General features: G+C 52.3%; 2 protein-coding genes across 4 annotated transcripts; both read right to left on the reverse strand.

The window, feature by feature from the left end:
• Positions 1-3: 3 nt before the first annotated feature.
• On the reverse strand, positions 4-5,833 carry ZFAND2B (zinc finger AN1-type containing 2B). 3 transcript variants are annotated; one of them, XM_064661166.1, is made up of 9 exons: positions 5,720-5,833; positions 4,966-5,060; positions 4,407-4,538; positions 3,605-3,756; positions 3,026-3,133; positions 2,793-2,862; positions 2,186-2,262; positions 1,542-1,620; positions 4-1,276 (listed from the first exon to the last, which is right to left on the reverse strand). In XM_064661166.1, exons 1-9 carry the CDS (start codon positions 5,772-5,774, stop codon positions 1,238-1,240), a joined length of 807 nt encoding a protein of 268 aa, XP_064517236.1. In that variant the 5' UTR covers positions 5,775-5,833; the 3' UTR covers positions 4-1,237. The 3 variants fall into 3 exon arrangements, with proteins under 3 accessions (XP_064517236.1, XP_064517235.1, XP_064517237.1); XM_064661165.1 differs by having other exon boundaries at positions 1,542-1,623; positions 5,720-5,822; XM_064661167.1 differs by lacking the exon at positions 1,542-1,620 and having other exon boundaries at positions 5,720-5,822.
• Positions 5,834-6,207: 374 nt separating this feature from the next.
• On the reverse strand, positions 6,208-20,462 carry RETREG2 (reticulophagy regulator family member 2). Its single transcript, XM_064661145.1, has 9 exons — positions 20,150-20,462; positions 17,787-17,893; positions 12,982-13,012; positions 12,103-12,238; positions 10,713-10,797; positions 9,844-9,981; positions 9,419-9,513; positions 8,388-8,523; positions 6,208-7,655 (listed from the first exon to the last, which is right to left on the reverse strand). Exons 1-9 carry the CDS (start codon positions 20,365-20,367, stop codon positions 6,925-6,927), a joined length of 1,677 nt encoding a protein of 558 aa, XP_064517215.1. The 5' UTR covers positions 20,368-20,462; the 3' UTR covers positions 6,208-6,924.
• Positions 20,463-20,477: the final 15 nt, after the last annotated feature.

Genomic DNA, 20,477 nt, shown 5'->3' on the forward strand with positions numbered 1-20,477 from the left:
AAGTGCCTCTGCATCTTGTGCTATGTTTTTATTTTCTCCCAAGCAGCACTTTGACAAGTCTCAATGTTCCCTCAGCCCAGCCAGATCCCCCCTCCCTCAGCTGGACGCGGCTCAGAGCAGGACAGCCCAGTCCTGTGCAGAACCAGGCATAGCCCCTGCAGGCCAGAATGGTTCCAGCAGCAAGAGGAAAAGCAGCACCACCCTGCACAGCAGCAGACCCCCTGCCAGATGCCAATGGGACAAATCCCCCCAACCCACCCATCAGCTCCAGCCTTCAAACACCAGCAAGGAAGAGCTGGCTCGAGGCTCAGGGCTCTGTTTCTAAGAAGGGGTTCTGCGCCACTGCTACCCCAAAGGGGATTCCCTGCAGCATGGCTGGAAAGAGGGAGGCATTCTTGCCCCAGCAGCATTAAAAAGGGGCCCTGGGGTAGGTTAGGGCAGCAGAGAGCAGCCAGCAGCAGGAAGGCAGCTGCAGCTCTCCCATGCGAGCCATGCTGGCACAGTCAAGTCACCGCCAAGGTTACGTTTCAGTTAATGGCCCTTGTTATATTAAACCAGAAAGGAAACAGCTCCATTCAGTCTCAGAGAGGTCCTGTGCCCCAGCCAAGCAGGGTAAGGCCCAACGTGCTCTTGTGCATGCAAACAGCAGGGAGGCACCGAGGGTGTGGGGAGCAGGGAAGGGGCTGTCTTCACACTGCCGGGAGGCTGCACATTCAGCTATGCTGTGTCCAGGCAAAAGACCATCCCAGCCACGGTTGTTCTTTGCTGAGGGGCTGGCAGGGCCCTCCCCAGAGCATGAAATCCAGCCCCCTCCTACTGCAATGGGCAGCTGCGTCCCAGCAGCTGTACGTCCAAGCATGCGGAGATGTCCCCATGTGGCTCTGCCCTCACGCCACAGTCCGACCAGTGTTGTGACATGGCTGTGGCAGCCGTGGGTAAGTGCAGGCCCTGGGCTGCTGCCTGCTTTGGTCAGTGTGTGCTCAGCCTCGTCCTGCACCGTCTTCATCTCCCCAGGAGCATCAGTGATTTGCTGCATTAATTTTATACAGGTGCTGGGCCGAAGTTCCAGTGTGTGTTCGGTGCCTTACATCTCCCAGAGAGACAAGGTGTCCCTGGTGAAGGGCTCTTGTCACCAGTGCCCAGGCCAGAAACCCACAGCATCCATGTGGGAGGCTAGAGCCGCTCCCTGGGTCACAAGCAGGATCTCATGTCTGCTGGCACACCCTGCCTCTGCTGCCTATGACATGCTGCAGTTCGATGGCTTTGAACTGTGTGCCTGGAATGGGAAGAAGCGCAGAGTGAGCAAGAGAAGACAGGCTTTCTCCTCTGTCCTACAATGGGGTACATCCAGTGCTCAAGTCCCCAGGGCTGTGTGCTCAGCAGTGATGCTGCCACTGCCCCAGGCCAGGCTGCCCTTCTGGTGAAGAAAGCCAGTCTAGACAGAGTGCAGAGGAAGCAGAACACAGGGAAGCTCCCTCTGTGACATAGCTAGGCAGGATCAACCCCACGACAGTGCAGAGCCTATAGCCAGCTTCACTCACCTGCCGCTGCGACTGCTGGTACTCAGCTTCACTCGCTGACAGTGCCTGGGCCAGTGCCAGATCCTCCTCCTCCTGCGTGCTGCTGGGACAACACTGCATTATGTGCCTCAGCCTCCCCAAGGCTCATGGGACCAATGCTCAGAGCCCTTTGGAGTGGCAGCATCTCACTGCAACTCTCCAGTACAGCTAAGGGTGGGGAGCAACTGAGGATCACCCTAAAGAAGCCAGGGGCTGGGGAAGGAGCAGAGGATCCAGCTGGGGCTGGCAGCCACCATTCTGGGCCAAGGAGAGCCATGTTAACTCCAGTCTGTAAGACAGTGCTTTCAGCACCACTGGGCGCTGTGCCTGAGGACGTGAGCTCCTGGATGTCCTCTGTGAGCAACCCTACTCTGCTTCTGTCATGGTCACCCTATTCTCTGTGTCAGTCACCATCCCCTCCCAGCTCCCCCAAGGGCTGAGGGCTTGCTTGCTGAACAGAGCTCCCTGATGGCTCGAGACTATTCCTTTTTTCCCCTGTCAGCCACAGAGAGGCATCATATGGAGACACGTGCTGAGAGAAATATCCCAGAGTCACATGATGCTTCCCCAGGCACCTCTCACACACAGGCTGGGCGCATGACACACCACGTGTTTTGGGGCTGTACCTGGGTGGCTGCACTGAGCTGTCTGCTGACTCTGCCAGGGACATCTCCAGAGCTCGCTGCAGTGCCTCTTCCTCGCTCTGAAACAAAACACCTTGTCACCAGCTTAGCCAGGGTGGGGGGCAGGAGGCAGCCCTAAGGGACATGTGGCAGGTACAGTCTTGACTTGCCAAGGGTAGGTGAATCTCCTCTCTCCAGGAGGCCAGACACAGCCAAGGTGAAGGTCTGGGGCTCAGGACAGACCTGCAGTGCTCTCCCCCTGTCCAAGGGAACACACCCCTGTCTGCTAATACAGGAGTATGCCAAGAATACCAGTGGGAAGCAGCTTCCAGTCTCCTCCTCCACCCTTGGTTTGCAGAACAGAAAGACAACACCTGGGGAAAACAGCTGGTGGGCTTTATCCCTTTGGAGAAAACTGAGCACCAAGTGCAGCATAGCTGCAAGCTCTGATTTCCCACAGAGCATCCAGGATCCCTGTTTGCCAGGGAAGGCCCAGCTAGGACCACATAGTCTCCTGCAGAATGTGGGTTAGAAAGCAGTTGTTGCAGTCACTTCCCAGGTCACAGGAACCACCCAAACCCACCCCAAATGCCCAGGCCAAGCCACTCACCAGCCCGTTCAGCAGCATGGCAGCTGGAGGGGAGGTGCTACGACTCTGCAACACAGCTGCTCTGCCTCCTCTGCAAACAGGAAATAAGCTGGGTTATTGTCAAGGCAGGGAGGCCTGGTACAAATACTGAGTTCTGCTGATGCACAAGAAACTGTCACTCCGGCGTTCCATGGGAAGCCAAGCAGAGCCTGGTCATCCCCACCTCAGAATTACAAGTTGGGCCATCACCTTACCTGGCAGAGGCTGGAGAAGAGGAGCTGTCTGCTGGCCGGGCAGCTCCGCTGCTCGATGCGGTGACTATTTTGGAGGAGGATGCCTGGGCTCTCGTAACTGCAGCGTGCCTAGGACAGACAGGATGCCTGTGAGCAACTGTTTTACCATCACAAGCTGTTACTGGGGACTGAACACCCCGGGAGATGAAGGTGGATAAGCAAGAGGCCTCCTTGGCTCCCCGCCCCCTTCATCCCAAGAGTACCCATGTTGTGGCTCAGTTATTCCCAAGAGTTTCAAGTGCCATTTCTCTACCTGAAACTGTGTACGAGGATAGGCAGAGGCCATCAGCTCCAGAATAATGAGATGGGCAAAGAAGCAAGTGCAAAGCAGTCAGTGGGCAGTATCAGCAGCTTTTGCTGCAGGAGACTGTGCACATATCTCTGCTTGGTGCTGCTGGAGGACACCCCAACACACCATGCAGGGAGTGTGAGAATGCAGCAGTCCCAGACAACAGGCCAGGAGGAGCGGGGCTCTTTCTTATCACCCATCTGGCAAGCACAGCCCCATCTGTGCCAGCCTGTCTGTCCCCAGGCCCTCACCCTGCTTTGGAGAGGGGACGCCCTGCCCCGCTGCAGTCATGGTCCAGGGGGTGCCGGTGCTTGAGGCAGTAATTCTTGTGGCACTGGTCACAGATCACCTTCATCATCTCCTTCTGCTTGCAGCCAGGCTTCAAACACTTGTTGGTGAAGATCTGAAAAATGACACAGCAGTGGTGAAAAGGAGCACAGCGCTGCAGGTCTAGGGTTGTCCCCTCCCTCCAAACCAGGCCCTGGGCATTGACCAGCTTTTCCCATCAGTGTGTTATCTGCAGGGCTCTAGAGTTTGTCTCTGAATACCAGCTTTCTTTAGATAGTTTATTAGTAATTCACTGGTGCTTTGGTCTCCATAGATGAGGATTTCCACAACCACACAATGCAGAGCGGGAGAAAGCACGCCACGCCCAGGGACTCCTGCCTTCCGTGCCAGTGCAGTGGGGACAGTCCAGAGCCTTCAGCTGTTGCTGGGCTGGATTCCTGCAAGGCCAGCTCCCTGCAGCAATTTCATCTCCTGGCAAGATGAGGCAGCTAATTGCTGACTGCATTCTCTTAATGGCAGCATGCAGTTTCCCATCCTCACATCCCAGGTGGCTGCCCAGCCCCACTCCGTCCCAGGCCTCAGACTGCATTCACACAGCCCCATGGATGCTCACACCTCCAGCTCACCAACTGTCCTTGCCTTCAGCTTGTGCCAACATGGAAAGCACTGGGCAGGGGCAAATCTGTGTTGTTTTCATCCTATTCCCAGGCTTTGTCAGGGACCCAGCAGAGCTCAGCAGCCACGCAGAGAGCATCAGGTTCATACCTTGCGCTTGCGCTGTGCGGGATCGGATTTGCAGTCACGGTCAATGTGCTCACCCACCACAACATCAGGCATCTCTCCCCGCCTCACTGGGACTGGGGTGTTGCAGAGCGGACACACTGGGACCTGCACATCCTGCAGAGATAACAAAAAGGGGCTGGGAGCAGGTAGCTGGGCAACCTTGAGTGCTGTGCAGCCATCTCCCTCCCTTTCTGGACCTGCCTATCACAGCTTCTACAGCATCAGCTGCAGTTTGAGATTCTGCTCACGACCCTCCAACCAGCTTGCACAGCTGGTGCACAGGCATGGATACACATTCCGGGAAGGGAAGACAGTATGGCTGGGAGATGCCCAAACCATTTCACCCAGTGGCAGAGGGAGGGTTGGATGTTTGAGGCATTGAGATGCACATCCTGCTTTCAGGGGCACCTTCAGACTCAGCACACATCCCAAGGGGGATTGCCCAAGTGATCAAAGAAATCACAGATTATTCTGACCCCTGGCTGGAAAAACTCAGCAGCTCCATGCAGGAGGGTGGATGAGGTCTTCTCTCTGCACTTACCTTCTTGTAGGCAGAGGTGCAGTCATGCTGGGCATAAGCAATGTGGTCGGTGCAGAAGATCTGCTCGCAGGCATCGCACTTCAGGGGGAGGAAGTCTGGGAGCGGGGAGATGCCGCGGGCAGAGAGCACGGAGGTCAGCACTGCCCACCTGCAGCCCGGGGGCCTCCCCCACTTCCCGAGGGCACAACCCTGACCCGCGGCAAAGCGAGGGCCGTACTTCTCATCCCCCAGTACGGAAGCAAAAGATCTGCAGCTCCATAGCCACGTCTTAGAATTACCCGGGGCTCCTCCTTAAAATGTGCCCTCCCCGGGATCAGGAGTAGCACCCGGAATCACACCGAGCTCCCCATGGGCTGCTGGCTCAAGCCGGCGGCGACCGATGCCGCCACAGCCACCACGGGATTCACCCATCGGGATAATCGGAAGACGAACAGGCCCCAGCGGCCCCTCGGCACCGCCGTCTCCGGCGTCCCCAGCCTGCGGCACCGAGGGCCCTTCCCTGCTGTCCCCGCCCAGAGCCGCTGCCCGCCGGGGCAGAGCCGTGTCCCCGGGCTACCGGCACCGGCAGGCAGCCCCGCCCTGGCAGCGGGAAGGACCAGTGAGCCCTCCGCCAAGGGCAAGCCGGGCGGCACGGCTCGCCCTTCACCCCGCCGCCTCCCCGCAGGCCGGACTGCCCAGTCCGCACCACCCAGGCCCGAGCCCGGGCCCGCGGCCGCGTCGCCCGGGCGGGAGCCCCGGCACCCCTGGTGCTCACCCAGGCGCTGGCAGGCGGGCCAGGAGCAGTGCGCGCCCAGGTCCGGGAACTCCATGGCGGCCCCGCCGCGCCCGCTTCCGGCGGGGCGTTACGGGCGGGCCCGAGCGCTGCCCCGCCCCGGCGGCATCGCCCCGCCCCGCAGCATCCCCTTCCTCCGGAAGCACCGCCGGGAGCCGGCGGCAGAACCACCTCCAGAGATCCGCTGCAGCGCTCGGGGCAAGGCGGAGCCCAGAAGGGCCAGCAAGACGTGTCTCTGCCCACATGGGACAGCTTGAACTCGGGGGAATTCCCTCTACCCTCCCCCTGCCCCAAGGGGACACAAACCATGGATATTCTGCTGTGTAACACAGCTTCTGGCTCTCTTCCAGCCACCTCGGAGTCCCCAGGTGCCACGCTACGATGCCCAGCTAAGCACAGAAGGGGTGCTTGTGGGGTCAGGGGTGCAGAAGGCATGAGATGCCACAACAGCAAGCAACTGGAGTACTGAACAGGGCTAGGAGTGAATTTCATTGATTGCAAAAAACTCAACTCCACACCCACCCAGCAGCAGAACTCAAACAAGACAGGGAAAACAATCACCCAATACCCTGTTACAACAGTGACACAAAAGATGGTATAGTCTGCAGAAGGGAGTCTCTTCACTGCATAGCACCCATCTGCTTTTGTCCCCGTAATGCTACCCTCTGTTCCAAAGACCCCTTTCCCTCCACTAGCCCCTAAGAGCCCCTTTTGACTATGCACCCCATCCCTTTCCCCCAAACAAAACCAAGGAAAGTTAAAATTATTTACACTTTTAGCCATTTAAAAACCCAATAAAATAAGATTGCATATGTCCTACTGGGGATGCGGGTATTAGCAGCAGCTACAGCTAGCTTGGTACTCTGCGTGCAAAACGAAAAGACAAACAGAAGACAGACCGAAATACTGCACCATTACTAGGAAGCGTTTGCTGGGGTTGGTGTTTCAGTTGTGGCATAAGGCTTCTAGGAGCCGGCTCCTCCCCAGCTGCAGGGCCTCCCGCTCAGCCAGTGAAGGCCGGGCTCGAGAAGGATGGAAAGGATTCATTATTCCAGACACAGCACATTAACACTGACGCATTTCCATCCCAGTCAACACAAACATTTAAAAACCCGCTGCACGTTCACCGTGTGAGTTTTTCCTTCTTTCCAGTGACGATGGAGGAAAAGGGGGTGCACGAAGAAGACCTAAGACATAGATGCTGCTGTCATCACTGCCTCCTCCTCATCTCCTTGCTTTGGCAGCTCAGCAAGCACAGCAGAGGAGGGAGATGGAGCGGCAGGAGACTCTTGTGCCTCCTGCTCCACTCCAAGCCCTAGCTCTACATCCATTTGCTCCAGCTCCCCCTGATCCAGTAGCTCAAAGTCATCTGCTTCCTCCTCATCCTCTGGTGAAGCTTCTGTTTCTGTCTCCACCACTTCACTCTCTGACAGCTGTGCTTGGAAACTCAGTTTCTCTTCAGGCTCGGTGGGAAGGAACTCAGAGAGGGAGGGCCCCTCGCTGGCCTCTGAGGACCGCAGCAGGGCAGAGAGGGTGTTCTGCACCGCCGTGGTGATGGCAGTGGTGACAATCTCCTCACTCAGCGTGTTAATGCAGATGCCCAGGCCCGGGGCAGGGGCAGTCTTTGGCTCTGTGCTGCCTCCTGCTGCTTGACCACTCCCATTGAAGTGCGTATTTACAAAATGGAGAGGAGACGCGAGGTGAAGGATGGAGAGGTCAGAGTCCACGGCCTCTTTCTCTGCTGAGTCCAGCTCACAGGCAGCGTGGGCAAGCTCAGGACCCAGAGGCACACCAAACGCATCTTCATCACTCTGTGGTCCCAGGTCTCTGGAATGATATTCTTCCACGGATGGAAACTCTGCCAGGTCCTTGGAAAATGACTCCTCTGGCTCACTGTGCAGGCTCTGTTGATCCAGGTCTGAAAGGCACCAACATTAAGGCACAGGTTCTCTCATCTCTACCTCCCACCCACCTTCTCCTAGATGACACACCATGGCTGACTTTTGGGCACCTTCCCCATCCTTGGAGCACAGCAGGAAGAGGTCTGTAGTTATCCCATTCTCTCAGTGGCATGACTCACACGGGAGTGTCCCTTTTGTCATCCTGTTCTATGTGCTCTGTGCTCAGAGTGGACTTCCTGCACCAGCTCATGCTCTCTGCATCTAGAGCCCCCCACGAAAACCCTCAGGGTCAGGGAAATGGTGCTTACAACGTGTCACCTGCATGCTCCTCCCCAGACACCGAAGTGACCACATCCGAGTGGGTACCTCCATGCTCCTCACCACTAACCAGACCTCCTCTGAGCTAGGAAGTCTGACAGGGTGGCATGTCAGACCTGTTTCAACCAGCACCATATATAGGTGTGTGACTATCTATGCAGTTATTTCTGTGGGACTCTGTGAGTGCCTTTGCTCCCTCGCTGGTGTCACAAGACAGCATTGCTTTGTGGGGCAGTAATTAGAGGCAGATGTCCACTGGGGACCAGCTTATGATCAGCCATGAAGTCACAGCATGCTGTGCTGCTTTTCCTCCTCCTTTCAATGCTTTTCCCACGCAAATAGCTGGGTTCCCTCCCCGTCCTCCTATTCATAAGGCTCACTGTTCTGGAATAAAACATCCAGGGTAAGGGGGGCAGCAAGGCATCACGTACCTTCAGAAACATCTGTCAGCTGTGGGGTGGTAGCCCTTGAGACAGAAAAGCCCCCACTTTCCAGGATAGAAGCCTCCTCATCAGAGAGCTCAGAATCTGTGATTGACAGTGCCAGGGCAGTTTTCTTCACATCCACCTGGACGGGATGAAGGCAGAGGGACAAATTCATGTGTGTCTGGCTAACAGTGCTGCCTACAGGTGCCTCTAGAGCTTCCAGGCAGAAGTCCTTGCTGGAGGGACAGTATGCTGGGCAAAGTGCTCACTGCACTACAGGGAAGGGTGGTCTCAGCTCACTGGCTTTCCTGCAATAAATCATTGCCTGAAGCTTTGCCTGCTCTCAGTGAAAAACCCAAAAGAGGCAGTACAAGATGGGATCAGACTGTGGGAGTCTGAGGAGGCTTTGATCCTTCTTCCTTTCCTGGGATGACCAAGAAACAGAACACCCCTTCCCTTTTGCATTCACACTGAGCCCAATGAAGCCTTCCACAAGAAGCAGTGGTTCGAGTATCCACATTCTTTTGGAAACTGAAGCTTCCCACCTCACAGCCCAGCTATATGCCCAGAGCTCCTGAAAAGAAAGACACCTGGTCTATTTCTGCAGTGCAAATATAGAAAGGTCACACACAGTCTGCCTGAGAGCAGGGAACAGCGTAAGAGACACTAGTGCTGCTCATCTCCCTTTTTCAGTGTTGAAGAACCCTCGTACATTACACCAGGAGGAGTTCATTTCTTCAAGAGACACTCATGTTCTCTGAGCATGAAGCATAACCACCAAAGTCATTCTGAGGTCAGGAGGAGGCTGGGGCATGTCCTCACCAGCATTGTGGCACTGAATTCTCAATACCCACATTGGAGACAATGGCCTTCATCAAACACATACCCTTCTCTCCTTTGAACTAAATCACTAAGAAATGACTTAGTGCTCTGCTGTTTGTTATCAATGCAGCTGTACTCAGACCACCCCTTGGCTCTCAAGCTGCTAGAGATCAGACAGGAGGGACTGGTTTCCGCTCAGATCTTTGTGCTCTTACCACTGGGGAGAAGCCCGACAGCTCTGCCTCACTCTCACTCTCTGTCTCTGCTGTTGGCTCATCACCTACTGCGGGCTCGCTCTTCGCTTGTCGCTCTATGAGAAAGAGAAGAAAGGCTTTACATGACACTGAAGGAATTTTCTGCCTTTATATATCACTTTCCCACTACTTCTACTACCATGTGAAAGTGTACAGGGTTCCCAGAGACAATCATAATCTGCTGCTCTTGTGTGCTGTTCTCAGGACCACCTGGGAGCACCTAATTGCTCTCCCCATAAACCTCAAGTTTCCACCTGCTTTCCTCTGCTCCTGTGCAGCTTTTCGCCACACAGTGTTGGCAGATGTGGCCTCTTATTGTCCCTTTGCTAGGGCTCCACCCTGGGAGTACAGCACCAAAAAAAACCAGACAGAAGGTGGGTCCTTACTCTTCTTCTCATGCTTGTGATGCAGTGTCTCTGCCTTCATACTGTAATCCAGTTTCATCAGGACAGGCTCCAAACGCGTGTACATCCTCTGGATCAGCTCGTGGTAGACCACCAGAGGCCAGAGCAGAATGCTGAGCACTGTGGACACAAGATGCAGTGAGTGTGAGAGACAGACCAAGCACAACCCAATCCTCCCTGAGGCGCCACCGAGAAAGACTGCATCAAGGGAAACGCAGTTGAATGGCATCTGCTTTCCCATCTGACTCTGCTTAAAAATCATTATCCATGGCTATTCTTATTCACTCCAAAGCTGCTTGATTAACTGGGCTTTACTGCCAGATCTGTTAGAATACAGATTTATGTTAAGATGAAGTGTAAGTCCTTTTGTTCAGCCACTACATCCCAGCCCCAACATGCAACACAAGCCCTGAAATGAGGTTATTAAAACTAAGTATCATCAAAACTTCTGTAAGGGCAGCAGCATAGAGCTCATATGTAGATGTGCTTGCAGCAGAGCACCAGAACAGTTATTAGGGCCTCATGATGCAGTGAAAAAGGTCTATTTACCAAACACACAGCTGCATTAACAACACTCTCGATACAGAAGCTTCCCACTTCCCTGGTGCCTCGGCAGCACAGCCTCAGCTGTGGGGAGCAGAGGGCAGCAATATTTTAGCCACAGCTCCCTCTCTTGCCTTTGCAGTTGTACTGCACGCATGCACACACAGAGACTTCCCGGAGCGCACTCCCTGTATTGATTCATCATTTAGCACAGATCCCCTTGAGAAAACCACAAATCTGCTTCTACCAGCGTATCAACAGCACAGTTAGGTCACGTTTCAGCTTTCAAGAGAGCTGCTTATACTCACAAATGATGTAGGAGATCATTATGCCTGGAACATAGTGTCCAACTACAGCCAGAATCAGGCAGCCTGAACAGACACTCATGCAGAACTGAAGGAAGAGAGAGGAACAAAGAGAAGTGACAAGAGGCAGAGATACATCTACGCAACCAGAGCCGGAAACCCAGTTAGCACAACACAAGGGATGCTCCTAACAGTCAGTCAGCCAGCTCTGCACCGAGTACATTCAGGTGCTGACAGTCACAACTCGGACAGCTTGGTTGGGTTAAGCTGTAAGCATTAGAGGTTCAAGCGCAGGACAACCAAAGTAACCCAACACCCCAGTAAAACATATCAAAAATTTATTGGACAGTTCTTTATGAAGTAAATTATGTTCCTTGAGGATAGGATTGGATATTGCAAATTGCCATTTTGGAGTTCATGAGGAACAGACAGGAACCTGTTACAGAGTCACCAGATGCTGTGCCACTGCTGTGCCATAAACCAGCTGGCAGAAGCATTAGCAGAACCCACGCTCCCACCAGACCAGGACCTTCCTCCTCCGGAAAAAGTAGAAGTATACTGGTGCAGCCCTAACAACTTGTCTTGCATTCTCCTGGGGAGGGGGAGAAGTGAGAACAGACACTCTGCAAGCCAGCGCATGGATTCAGATATGGACTAAATCCAGCAATGAAGAGTTTAACTCATAATGGAAAGGGTCTGCAAAAGCTAAGGGCTCTCTATAGGCTTTGTTCCCAATGAATTCATCCTTTAAGGGCATCCTGGGTCCTGGTCTTCTACTCCCTGTGGCTGGGACAGGATTTTAACAGAAAAGGAGTAACAAGCAGTGTTAGAAACCCACTCCTTTTGGCACACTGAGCCCCAGAAAGCCTGACACAATCCTAGTGGTTGGTTGGTCCTATTTTTTGTCATGCTAAGCCATCTCCTGTCTACAAACCCTTTCCAAACAACACGTCACAGCCATCATAACACATTTGATGACAAGTTTCCATTCACTCAGAAACATTGCTGCATTTGGACTTGGCTAGCTACAATCCTGACTAGCAAAAGAGGTAAGACCAGCTTAAGTATGGAGCCTGCGAAAGGGGCAGAAACTGTAGGCCTCCCTTTTTTCCTCTCCACTCCCAATCTAAGAGCTTCCTTTGCACACTGAGAAATAAAACTAAGTACAGCAAGGGGTTAAGGGAGGGGTTAAGTTCAGCTTCAGTTTACAAGTACTGGAAGTCAATTACTCATTATTTAAACTTCCCATGGCACAGAGTCTGAAAGGAATGAACAGCAAATATTGAACAGGGACAGCAATTGTAAAAATATTGAATTTACATTCTTCCATCTCCTAAGCCATACTAACGGAAAGAAAAGCCCTTGCACAGAAGAGTAGGTATCTCCAGCTTACCTTGGCAGGATTTTGCCTCTTGTACTGTAGCAGTTCCTGCAGGTACAGCCTGAAGGTGACCCAGCTCTCTGCCAGACAGTGGCACAGCTCAGGGACACTGAGCAGGTGAGGTTGTGCCCCTGAAGTCACCCCCTCACTAGAGACAGACAAGAGCAAGAAGACAATCTTTGAACATGGTCTGTTTTGCTGGAGGGGAGGAACAGCTGCACTGGGAAGCAGAGTTCTCTACCAAAGGCTTGACAATACTGACTGCATCTTCAACTGAACTACGGAAGATGCTTAATTTGGAGACAGTTTTTTTCTTTAATCAGGAAGAGTCAAGAGACACTTGAGCCAAGCAGCAGCAGCAGACATCATGCCACAGAATCCTCATGCCACAGGCCCAAGATGCAAAGTGGTTTACTCAAAGCCACGCAGACAAAAGTGCTGAAGGTGGAACTAGTTACATGGCCTTCCCTTGCACCAAGTCCAAGATAGCCAGAGTGTGGTGCTCAGACCTACAACCATGGCCAAGGATGCAAGCCACGCCACACAGAGAGCACATATGGCTTGCAAAAGTCAGTCTCTGTGATTTTCTTCTCTTTGGAGGATTCTTAAAATAGTTCAGGAGAGAGTCAGGGAAGAAACCCGAGAGTTCCTAACATCAGAAGTACTTGAGCTTTATTGCTACTGAAAGAACGCTAGCTTTCCCCAGAGTTTCAAAATGTGGCTCCTGAGCTGATAAGCAGCTCCCAGTGCAGGAGAAATGGCTAGCAATGTTTCACAGCAGGAGCCATGCAGTTTATCAACAACAGAAAAAAAAGGACAGGTGAGATCACCACAGTAAATTAAGGCTTCCCCGCTCTCCCCTCCCACCAAGGAGCACATCAGTGAGCTTACCTCTCCCCTCTCAGCTCCTCTGATGGTTGTGCTGTAGAGAGAACACAGCAGATTAGTCAGCCAAGTGAAAAATACAATCTGACATTTTTACCAGTTGGAACAGAGCAGAGCTGAAGATGTATCATACTTAGCTAGGGATGCACCCTGGGGATCTTCTTCATGCTCTCACGCAAGCAGAAATCACTGGCTTGGAGTCTGAGCTGCGCAGGCTGCAGTGAAGCATGCCTGGAGACTCGGAGAGACCGGAGCACTGGGCTCTGGGCACCCCAGTATACCCTGCAACCTGCATCGACACACATATGCCAGTACACTCATATCTGAGGTGCACCCTGGTGCTAACATTTGGGCTCTCTGCTGCAGGGATCACACAGCTTATCCCAGTGTCCCAAAAATCCGGGCAGTGCCATTCCCATGGCAGCTGCGAGCCCTTGTCATTCACAGGGGGCTGCCAGCACAATTTCTGAGCTAGGGAAAGCTTCAGTTTCCACCTCAGAGCTAAACATGGCACCAGGAGGTCTGAGCTGCATTTCCCACTGACCAGCCCAGTCCCTGGCAGGATGCTGTGTACAAATACCAGAGACATCTCCGTTGTCTCCATCTTATCCCATGGAATTGCATAAAAAATAGCAGTCTTGTGCATAATTTTCTAATTTTAGGTCTCTTTTATGTCCCCTGAGAGCCTTTTGTGCCAGGCACAGATAAAACTACACTCCTAGGGTCCATCAGTCTGGATACAAGCAAGGAAGGGAAAGGCTCTCCCATTTCTCTCTGCACTCAACTCGATGATCAAACAGGGACTCATGGAGTTTATGTAGTACTGAAGGGAGGAGTGGTGATTCAATGGCAGAGGTCACATATGATTATGTTCTGACTTTAAATACAGAGAGGAAAAAATACTTCTGTGACAACTGGAACTCACAAGCCTGGTTGCTCACGGATTTGGGTGTCCTGACTAGCTGACTAGTGTCTCAGGATGTACAGAGCTCAACCAAAGCTCTTCTATCAACACAGCCTTTATAAGTCTTCTGTGTTTAATGAGGCCCTGTTCACACTGCAATGGCTTATCAAGGTCTACCCTCCTCTACCAGTCCGCCCACTGTCCTTAAGCTGTCAGGGACAGATACATCTTTGATGCTGTCTGACCAGCAGCCAACTTGGTCCAAGAGACTCTAAAAGTCAGTGGGACCCTGTCCCTCACATGTGTGGCACCATGTAAACAGATCTAAAATAAAGGAAGAGAGTTTATGTTCAGAGACCAGGCTTATAATTAGAAATGGGCTAATAAAATGCAACATGCAAAAAAAGGGGGTTGAATCCTCCCTGGAGTCATCAGCCCATCACAAAGCCCAAGACTGGCAGTGACGCCCGCAGGGAAATGCACAGAAGAGGTGAGCAAACATCACTGCCATCACCCATCCAGACTTTAGACTCCATCCAGCTCAAGCCACAGAAGGGAGCAAATGCTTGTAGCCGCCCTGCCATTGTTCTCCCAAGACACAGGACATTGGGCCAAGTATGCCAGACTCCTCCTGCTCCTGCTGCAGGCACTGCACCAGCCTGCTCGTGCAGTGCAGCGGAGCAGGAGGCCATCCGCCCGGGGAGGAGGCGATTCTTTGAGAGCATGACCCAGATTTCCAGTAATCAGGCCTGACAAGAGGAGTCAACTGCTCGCACACTGGGCTACCCATCCGCTCCTCTGCCCACGAGTGTTTGGCACGGTGGCTGGGGAAGCTCACAGAGGGAGCTTGGGGTGCAAAGTGAATATTACGGATGCAGCTCCACCTTCACGGGGCAGCTGCTTCCCTCCTGTGACCGCCATTGCTGTTTTGTTACTGTGCTCAGGAATCTAAAGCTGCTTAATCACAGCACACAGAAATCCAGCTCTATCTCTAAGCCTCATCTATTACCTGCACTAAATCACCAAACACATTACATCTGGCACTGGCCAGGCTGTGAGGGCTGTCTACATGGGTCACACCAGCTACCAGATGAGGTGCTGGGACACTTGCCAACTCTGCTGGACAGATATGCCAGCAACACAGTAAGTGGGATGGCACAGGAACCCCACTCCTCTCCAACTGGCTGCAGTCATCCAAGCCATCCAAAATACACCAGCAGAGGGAGTGAAACAATTCTCCTCACTTGATCCTGAATGTTTCAGAGACACTTTGGGAAGCTGCAGAACATTTCAGCAGGCTGCTGGGCCTTCACGTGATTTCAACTATCTGGCAAAACACAAGTTGTCTTTAAGATCAACAGTATGTTGCTTCCTGTAGTAGAGTAGTCTGCCTGCTGGTCATCCCAAAGCGTTGAAGTCTTACACCAGTTGGAAGAACAGCCCAACCACAAACCTAGAGCATTTCCAACAGGATATGTTCACTTAGTTAAGGCTTAACTCCAGCCTGTGCTGCAATACTGTCTAGCACAAGTACAACTAAGCTGGCAAGCAGGACACCCAGGGCTGGCCTCAGATCATCAATAACTGGCTGAAATCTTCCTGTTAGCATTTCATACTGGATTGTGGATTAATACAAAACACTTGACATACACCAGACTCTTCTGGGAGACCAGTCAGCCATGCAGGAGTTTAGGTTACATGTTGGTACTGACAAATTATCGCTGATGGATTCCTTGGCTCTTACAGGTTTTCAACACTTCTCCAAGATGCATTCTTCATCTGTGTGTAAACTTTAGCTAGAAAGCAGGGGCCCTTTTCAAGGAGTACTAGCATTCAATTGCAATGCAACCTTTGCTAGAGCTCTTCCACACTGCACTCTCCTGCACTGACCAAAACACAGCTGCCAAACAACAACACTACCGAAAACATCCCTACTTGATACCCATTTCAGGAGAAAATGGAGGTGCTTCCCAAGTCCTTAAACAATATTTAAGTGGAACTCTATGTAGATATTGAGACTGCATGGGAGCTGAAAATACGCAGTCCCTTCTGACAGGGCCCAAAAAAGTTGCACATTTCAATGCTGTTAGTGTGTCCCTGATCACAGTGTGTGAGTAACTGCAAAATACATGCTGAGGTTTTAGCGTTCCTTCAGAAGTGATGTTATAAGCAGTCACCCAAGACATACACAACTGCCATAAGCCAAGGTTTGTGTACATACGTGCTGACTCTTGAAGGTATGGTACTGACCCACTTCCCAAAGCTCCAGGAAAGGCTTACAGGAAGCACTGAGAAGAAAAGCCACAAAGCTGCAGCTCTGTGTCAGTGGGAAGTGAGAGCCAAACAAGAGCCCCTAAGTATTCAGGAGTGTCAATTCAATGGGAGGTCCCTCAGGAATGCAGAGCACCACTCCGTCCTTGTGGCTGAGGAAACACGGTCCAGTGGACCATGTCAAAATCAGGGCTGTGACCTAACCAGGCACATCAAAGAGGTGTCCCTGTTCTCTGCTGTCAGCACCAGAAGAGCAGGAAGGAGTGAAATGTGTGAAGAACACTGAGGAGTGGCGCAGTAGGATGTGCACCAATTTCTCACAGAGCCTATGACACAGGACGAGCCTAACCCCCACTGGTGCTGGTTTGTTTGGTCTTCTTTTTTATTCCTCACTACTCTGCACCATATAAGTTGATTTCAGTATGGATTTCCTATTTCTTCTATGATAACACCACTTTTACAGGCCTAGTACTTGCTGGAACGATTCCACCCCCACCTGCCTCAATGACACCATTCTGTACTGGACCCCAGGATTTTGCATTTCTGGACACATTTCAAGCGAAATGGTTTGGGTTGGCTTTAAACTATTCCCTTAAAAAACTACTGCGAATAAGCAGGAAATTAAATTGGCCAGTGCAGTTTAGCTGCCTAGTTACCTGAACCACACAAAGCAAACAGTTTCACGACTACAGCTGAAATATATCTAATCTTATCAGGACTTCTGTGAAAGCAGCCTTTAAGTTAGAAGGCTTTTAGGTCAAATAAAGGGCACCTTACAAACACACATATAGAGGGGCTTTCATTCAGAAACCCTCCCTACAGTAGGGGGGCAGGGATGGAGGGCCCCAAGCTGCCTTTGAACAGCAGCAGTAAATGCAGTAGGCAGGTCTGGGTCCAGCCATTTAATAAACTTCAATGAAGGAGGCACTCAAAGCAGACATCAGCCAATCCATGTCTATCATCATTATGAGGCTATTCCTCTTGCTGCTTTTGTGGCTAACGTCAGCAAAGACCCTTCAATAAACAGGAAAGATAAGACAAGTGATCGGACTCACTGATTAGGTGGAGATCAGATGCTGTTCAGTAAAGGTACAATACATTAACTGTCCCTGCTGCCAGACCTCATCATCCACTCTGCTATCTGCCACAAAAAGTGGCTCTCATCTGCTCTGCCTCTTTCACGGCATAAGCCCACACTGAACCAAAACCAAAGCACTTCAACAGTCCCCATTTTCCTTCCCTCAGCTCGTCGGGCCATACATGCTCAGATTTGAAATTATCTTTTTGCCATGACATTTGCAGGAGAAAAAAAGACACACCAGAAACATCACATCATCCCTGTCACCAGCTTCCCTGGCAAGCTAGCTGGGCCCCTTCCCTTAATCACTCTCAAAATGAAACACTCCCAGAACTTTTCAGCACTGGAAGCAATTCTCCCCATACCTAGAGTATTAGGATACATCCTAATCCTCTGACACAAATAGGTAAGAAGCAGCACCAGTACCTGGGCCTGCAGTTACAGTTGGAAGGTGCTTGCATGACCTATGAGAGAGCCAGGGAAGGGCCAGCTGTAGCAATAGCCCAGCAGCTGGTAACACTAGAACTGTGTCACTAGGTACAGTGCTATATCACATACCTGAGAAATCAAACAGGAACCTGGGCTTCCACTTCTCCAACAAGAGGATGCCAAGAAGGGACATGCTGAGGAGAAAGAGGGGTCTCAGGGAAGTGGAGGAAAACAACCTAGAAATCAAAAAAGGAATTGTTAGGCAGGGGCAGGAAAAAGGCAGCAAATGACTGCTCTTGATAAGCAAACAGATACAGCTTAGAGCACAAATATCCAACTGCTATGGGCCACTGTAGCAAGCATTGTACTCTGCAGACACCCATCCTCGCCACAGCACATTCTCAAATGGTGCCTTTGGCTCCCCACCTAACAACTAACTCCCTGCCATCTCCCAGTGCTCTCCTCCCTTGCTTCTGAGCTCCTCCCTTGGTTGTAAAACAAGGCTAATGCTCCCTTGTACAAGGTGAAAGGCTCCAAAGCCTCAAGGTGAAGGCTCTAGATAACATAAATACAGATTGCTGTAGCAGAAAACTGGTTGCGACTCAGCCTGTACTCTGAAAACTTACATTTGTCATCACAAGATCCAGCACTACACACAGGTAATACATCTTGCCATTCTAGATGCCCATTCTCTTATTACCATTTCACCAGAGCCCAGCTAGCACTTAAATGGTTTAGTTGCTCACTTGACTTTATCATAAAACCTTTCATGTCCCTCATCCACACACTGGCTTGAACCACTTGCCAGCTCACACAATACTACTCACACACGGTTGCGCAATGCCACCATCAAAGAGTTTATCTCCCCACTCCACAGAGATTCAACAGCAAAGGTCCCAGGATGGCATGTGTGCCAGCAGCGGCTGTCTACATTCATCCTTTCCTCCAACCCAGAGGAGCTGTTTTTAAGTCACTCCAGAAACAAATGCCAGGGAAATGCGTTCACCTTCACCCCTTTAATGAACATTCCTTTCCAGAAAGAAAGAGCCGCTCTGCTGTTTTACCTTTCTCCTCTTCAGTGAATGTTTGCCAATATCTAATCTCAAATACACCAAACAATGACTGAAGTCAGGGAGCATCTCACAGTGCAGAGCAGGGAAGAGTTGTGCTTCCTACTAAGCCAGAGGCAGAGGACCTGGATGTAAGATCTGCCTTACTGGGCAGCACAGAACAGAAGCTGCACTTTCCATGGACTTACAGAACCTCTAATGACCTAAACAATGTTTGTATCCCTTCTCACAGGACAACAATTCTGTAGCTTCATACTATCTCTGAAAGACTTTCCTCATATTCTATCTCATTTATGGACTCCAGTTGAAGGATGCTGGGCTGAATCTTCCATGGGACCATAAATGATTCCTCCTCTCCCTCTGTGATATTTAAATCTCTCTCTGCTGTCCCATATTCTGGGCACTCTTTGCTCTTCTCAACCTTTTCGAGTACGGTAGATTGTCTATCTACAGGTGATAGACAATAGCCAGCATTGTCTATCACCCTTGACATCTCACCTGTGCTTCTCGCCCTCCTCCTCACTTCAAAGCTCTGCTCTGAGACCTTTCCAGCTGGCAGAGTAGTCCAAAACTGTTTAAGCACCTGTCTACCACAAATAGTATGGATGAAGGAACAGAATGTAAGCTGCCTCATCACAGTGACTTCAGAGGTTATTTGGTCACATACTTTCTCCTCCTCTGACTTCAGAATCTGTCCCTTCCTATGTCATCTATGACCAACGTTTAACCCTTTCCCTGGGCACTTTTGACCTTTTCTGCTGGGAAAGCCACTGGCTGAGAGCATTTTCATCAGTAAAACTGACTCACTGTTTATACAAACAAACAGGATGTTTTTCATTCCCATCCACAGCTGGGCTCTGCCACTCACACTCCCGGCTCCTCGTGCTGCTGCCCTGCCCGAGAGGCAGAGAAAGGAAAACAGGGAAGGGGGAACACTCCCATGCCAAAACCGACTGGCCTAGGCTTTGGTATGAAGAATCAGCATCTCCTGGGAAAGATTAACGAGCAGAAGGGCTTAAATAAAACGCCTCAGGGCAGCTGCCGCTGCAGGAGGCCGTGGGGCTCGCTGACCGCCGTAGTGGGGTGAAGTGAACCGATAAAAGCACGGATGCAAAAATTAACCAGAAACGTGCCTGGGCGAGGCTCCAGTTGGGCCCATCTGCATTTTATTATCGCGGGGCAAAGCAAATCCTCCTGGCACTTTCTCCCCTCAGGGAGGGGCCTGTTTATGCCTGTCAGAGGAAAACAGCGAGGCTACTCCCGGCTGTGCACATCCCACGGCGATGCGGGCTGCGGGAACACGAACAGCAGGCACCGGGGGGGCATTGCCCTGGGCCCCGAAACCGCCGCACGCCGCGGGCACCGGCACGGCCCGGACGGGCGGCACCGACAGCCCCGGTCCTCCCCCCAGCCCCAGCTCACCAGAGGGCCCCACCGAGCGCGGCCGCGGTGACCAGGCTGTGCAGCGGCCTCTCCCACACCAGCAGCCGCTGCGCCGCCGCCAGCGCCGCCTCCCAGCCCCGCAGCCGCTGCCGCAGCGCCGCCGCCAGACGCGCCGCTGCCGCCGCCGCCGCCTCCTCCTCCTCCTCCTCGGCCGCCGCCGCCGCCGCCGCCGCCTCCTCGGCGCGGCCGCTCGCCATGGCTGCGGGGGGGGAGGAGGTGCCGCTGTCACCGGCCCGGGCGGGCGGTACCGCCTGGGGGACCGGCGGCCGCTGCCGCCGCGCGCGTGCGCCCGGGGACGGAGCGGGGC

Source organism: Pseudopipra pipra, chromosome 7 (genome assembly GCF_036250125.1).
Source record: "Pseudopipra pipra isolate bDixPip1 chromosome 7, bDixPip1.hap1, whole genome shotgun sequence".
Lineage (NCBI taxonomy): Eukaryota > Metazoa > Chordata > Aves > Passeriformes > Pipridae > Pseudopipra > Pseudopipra pipra.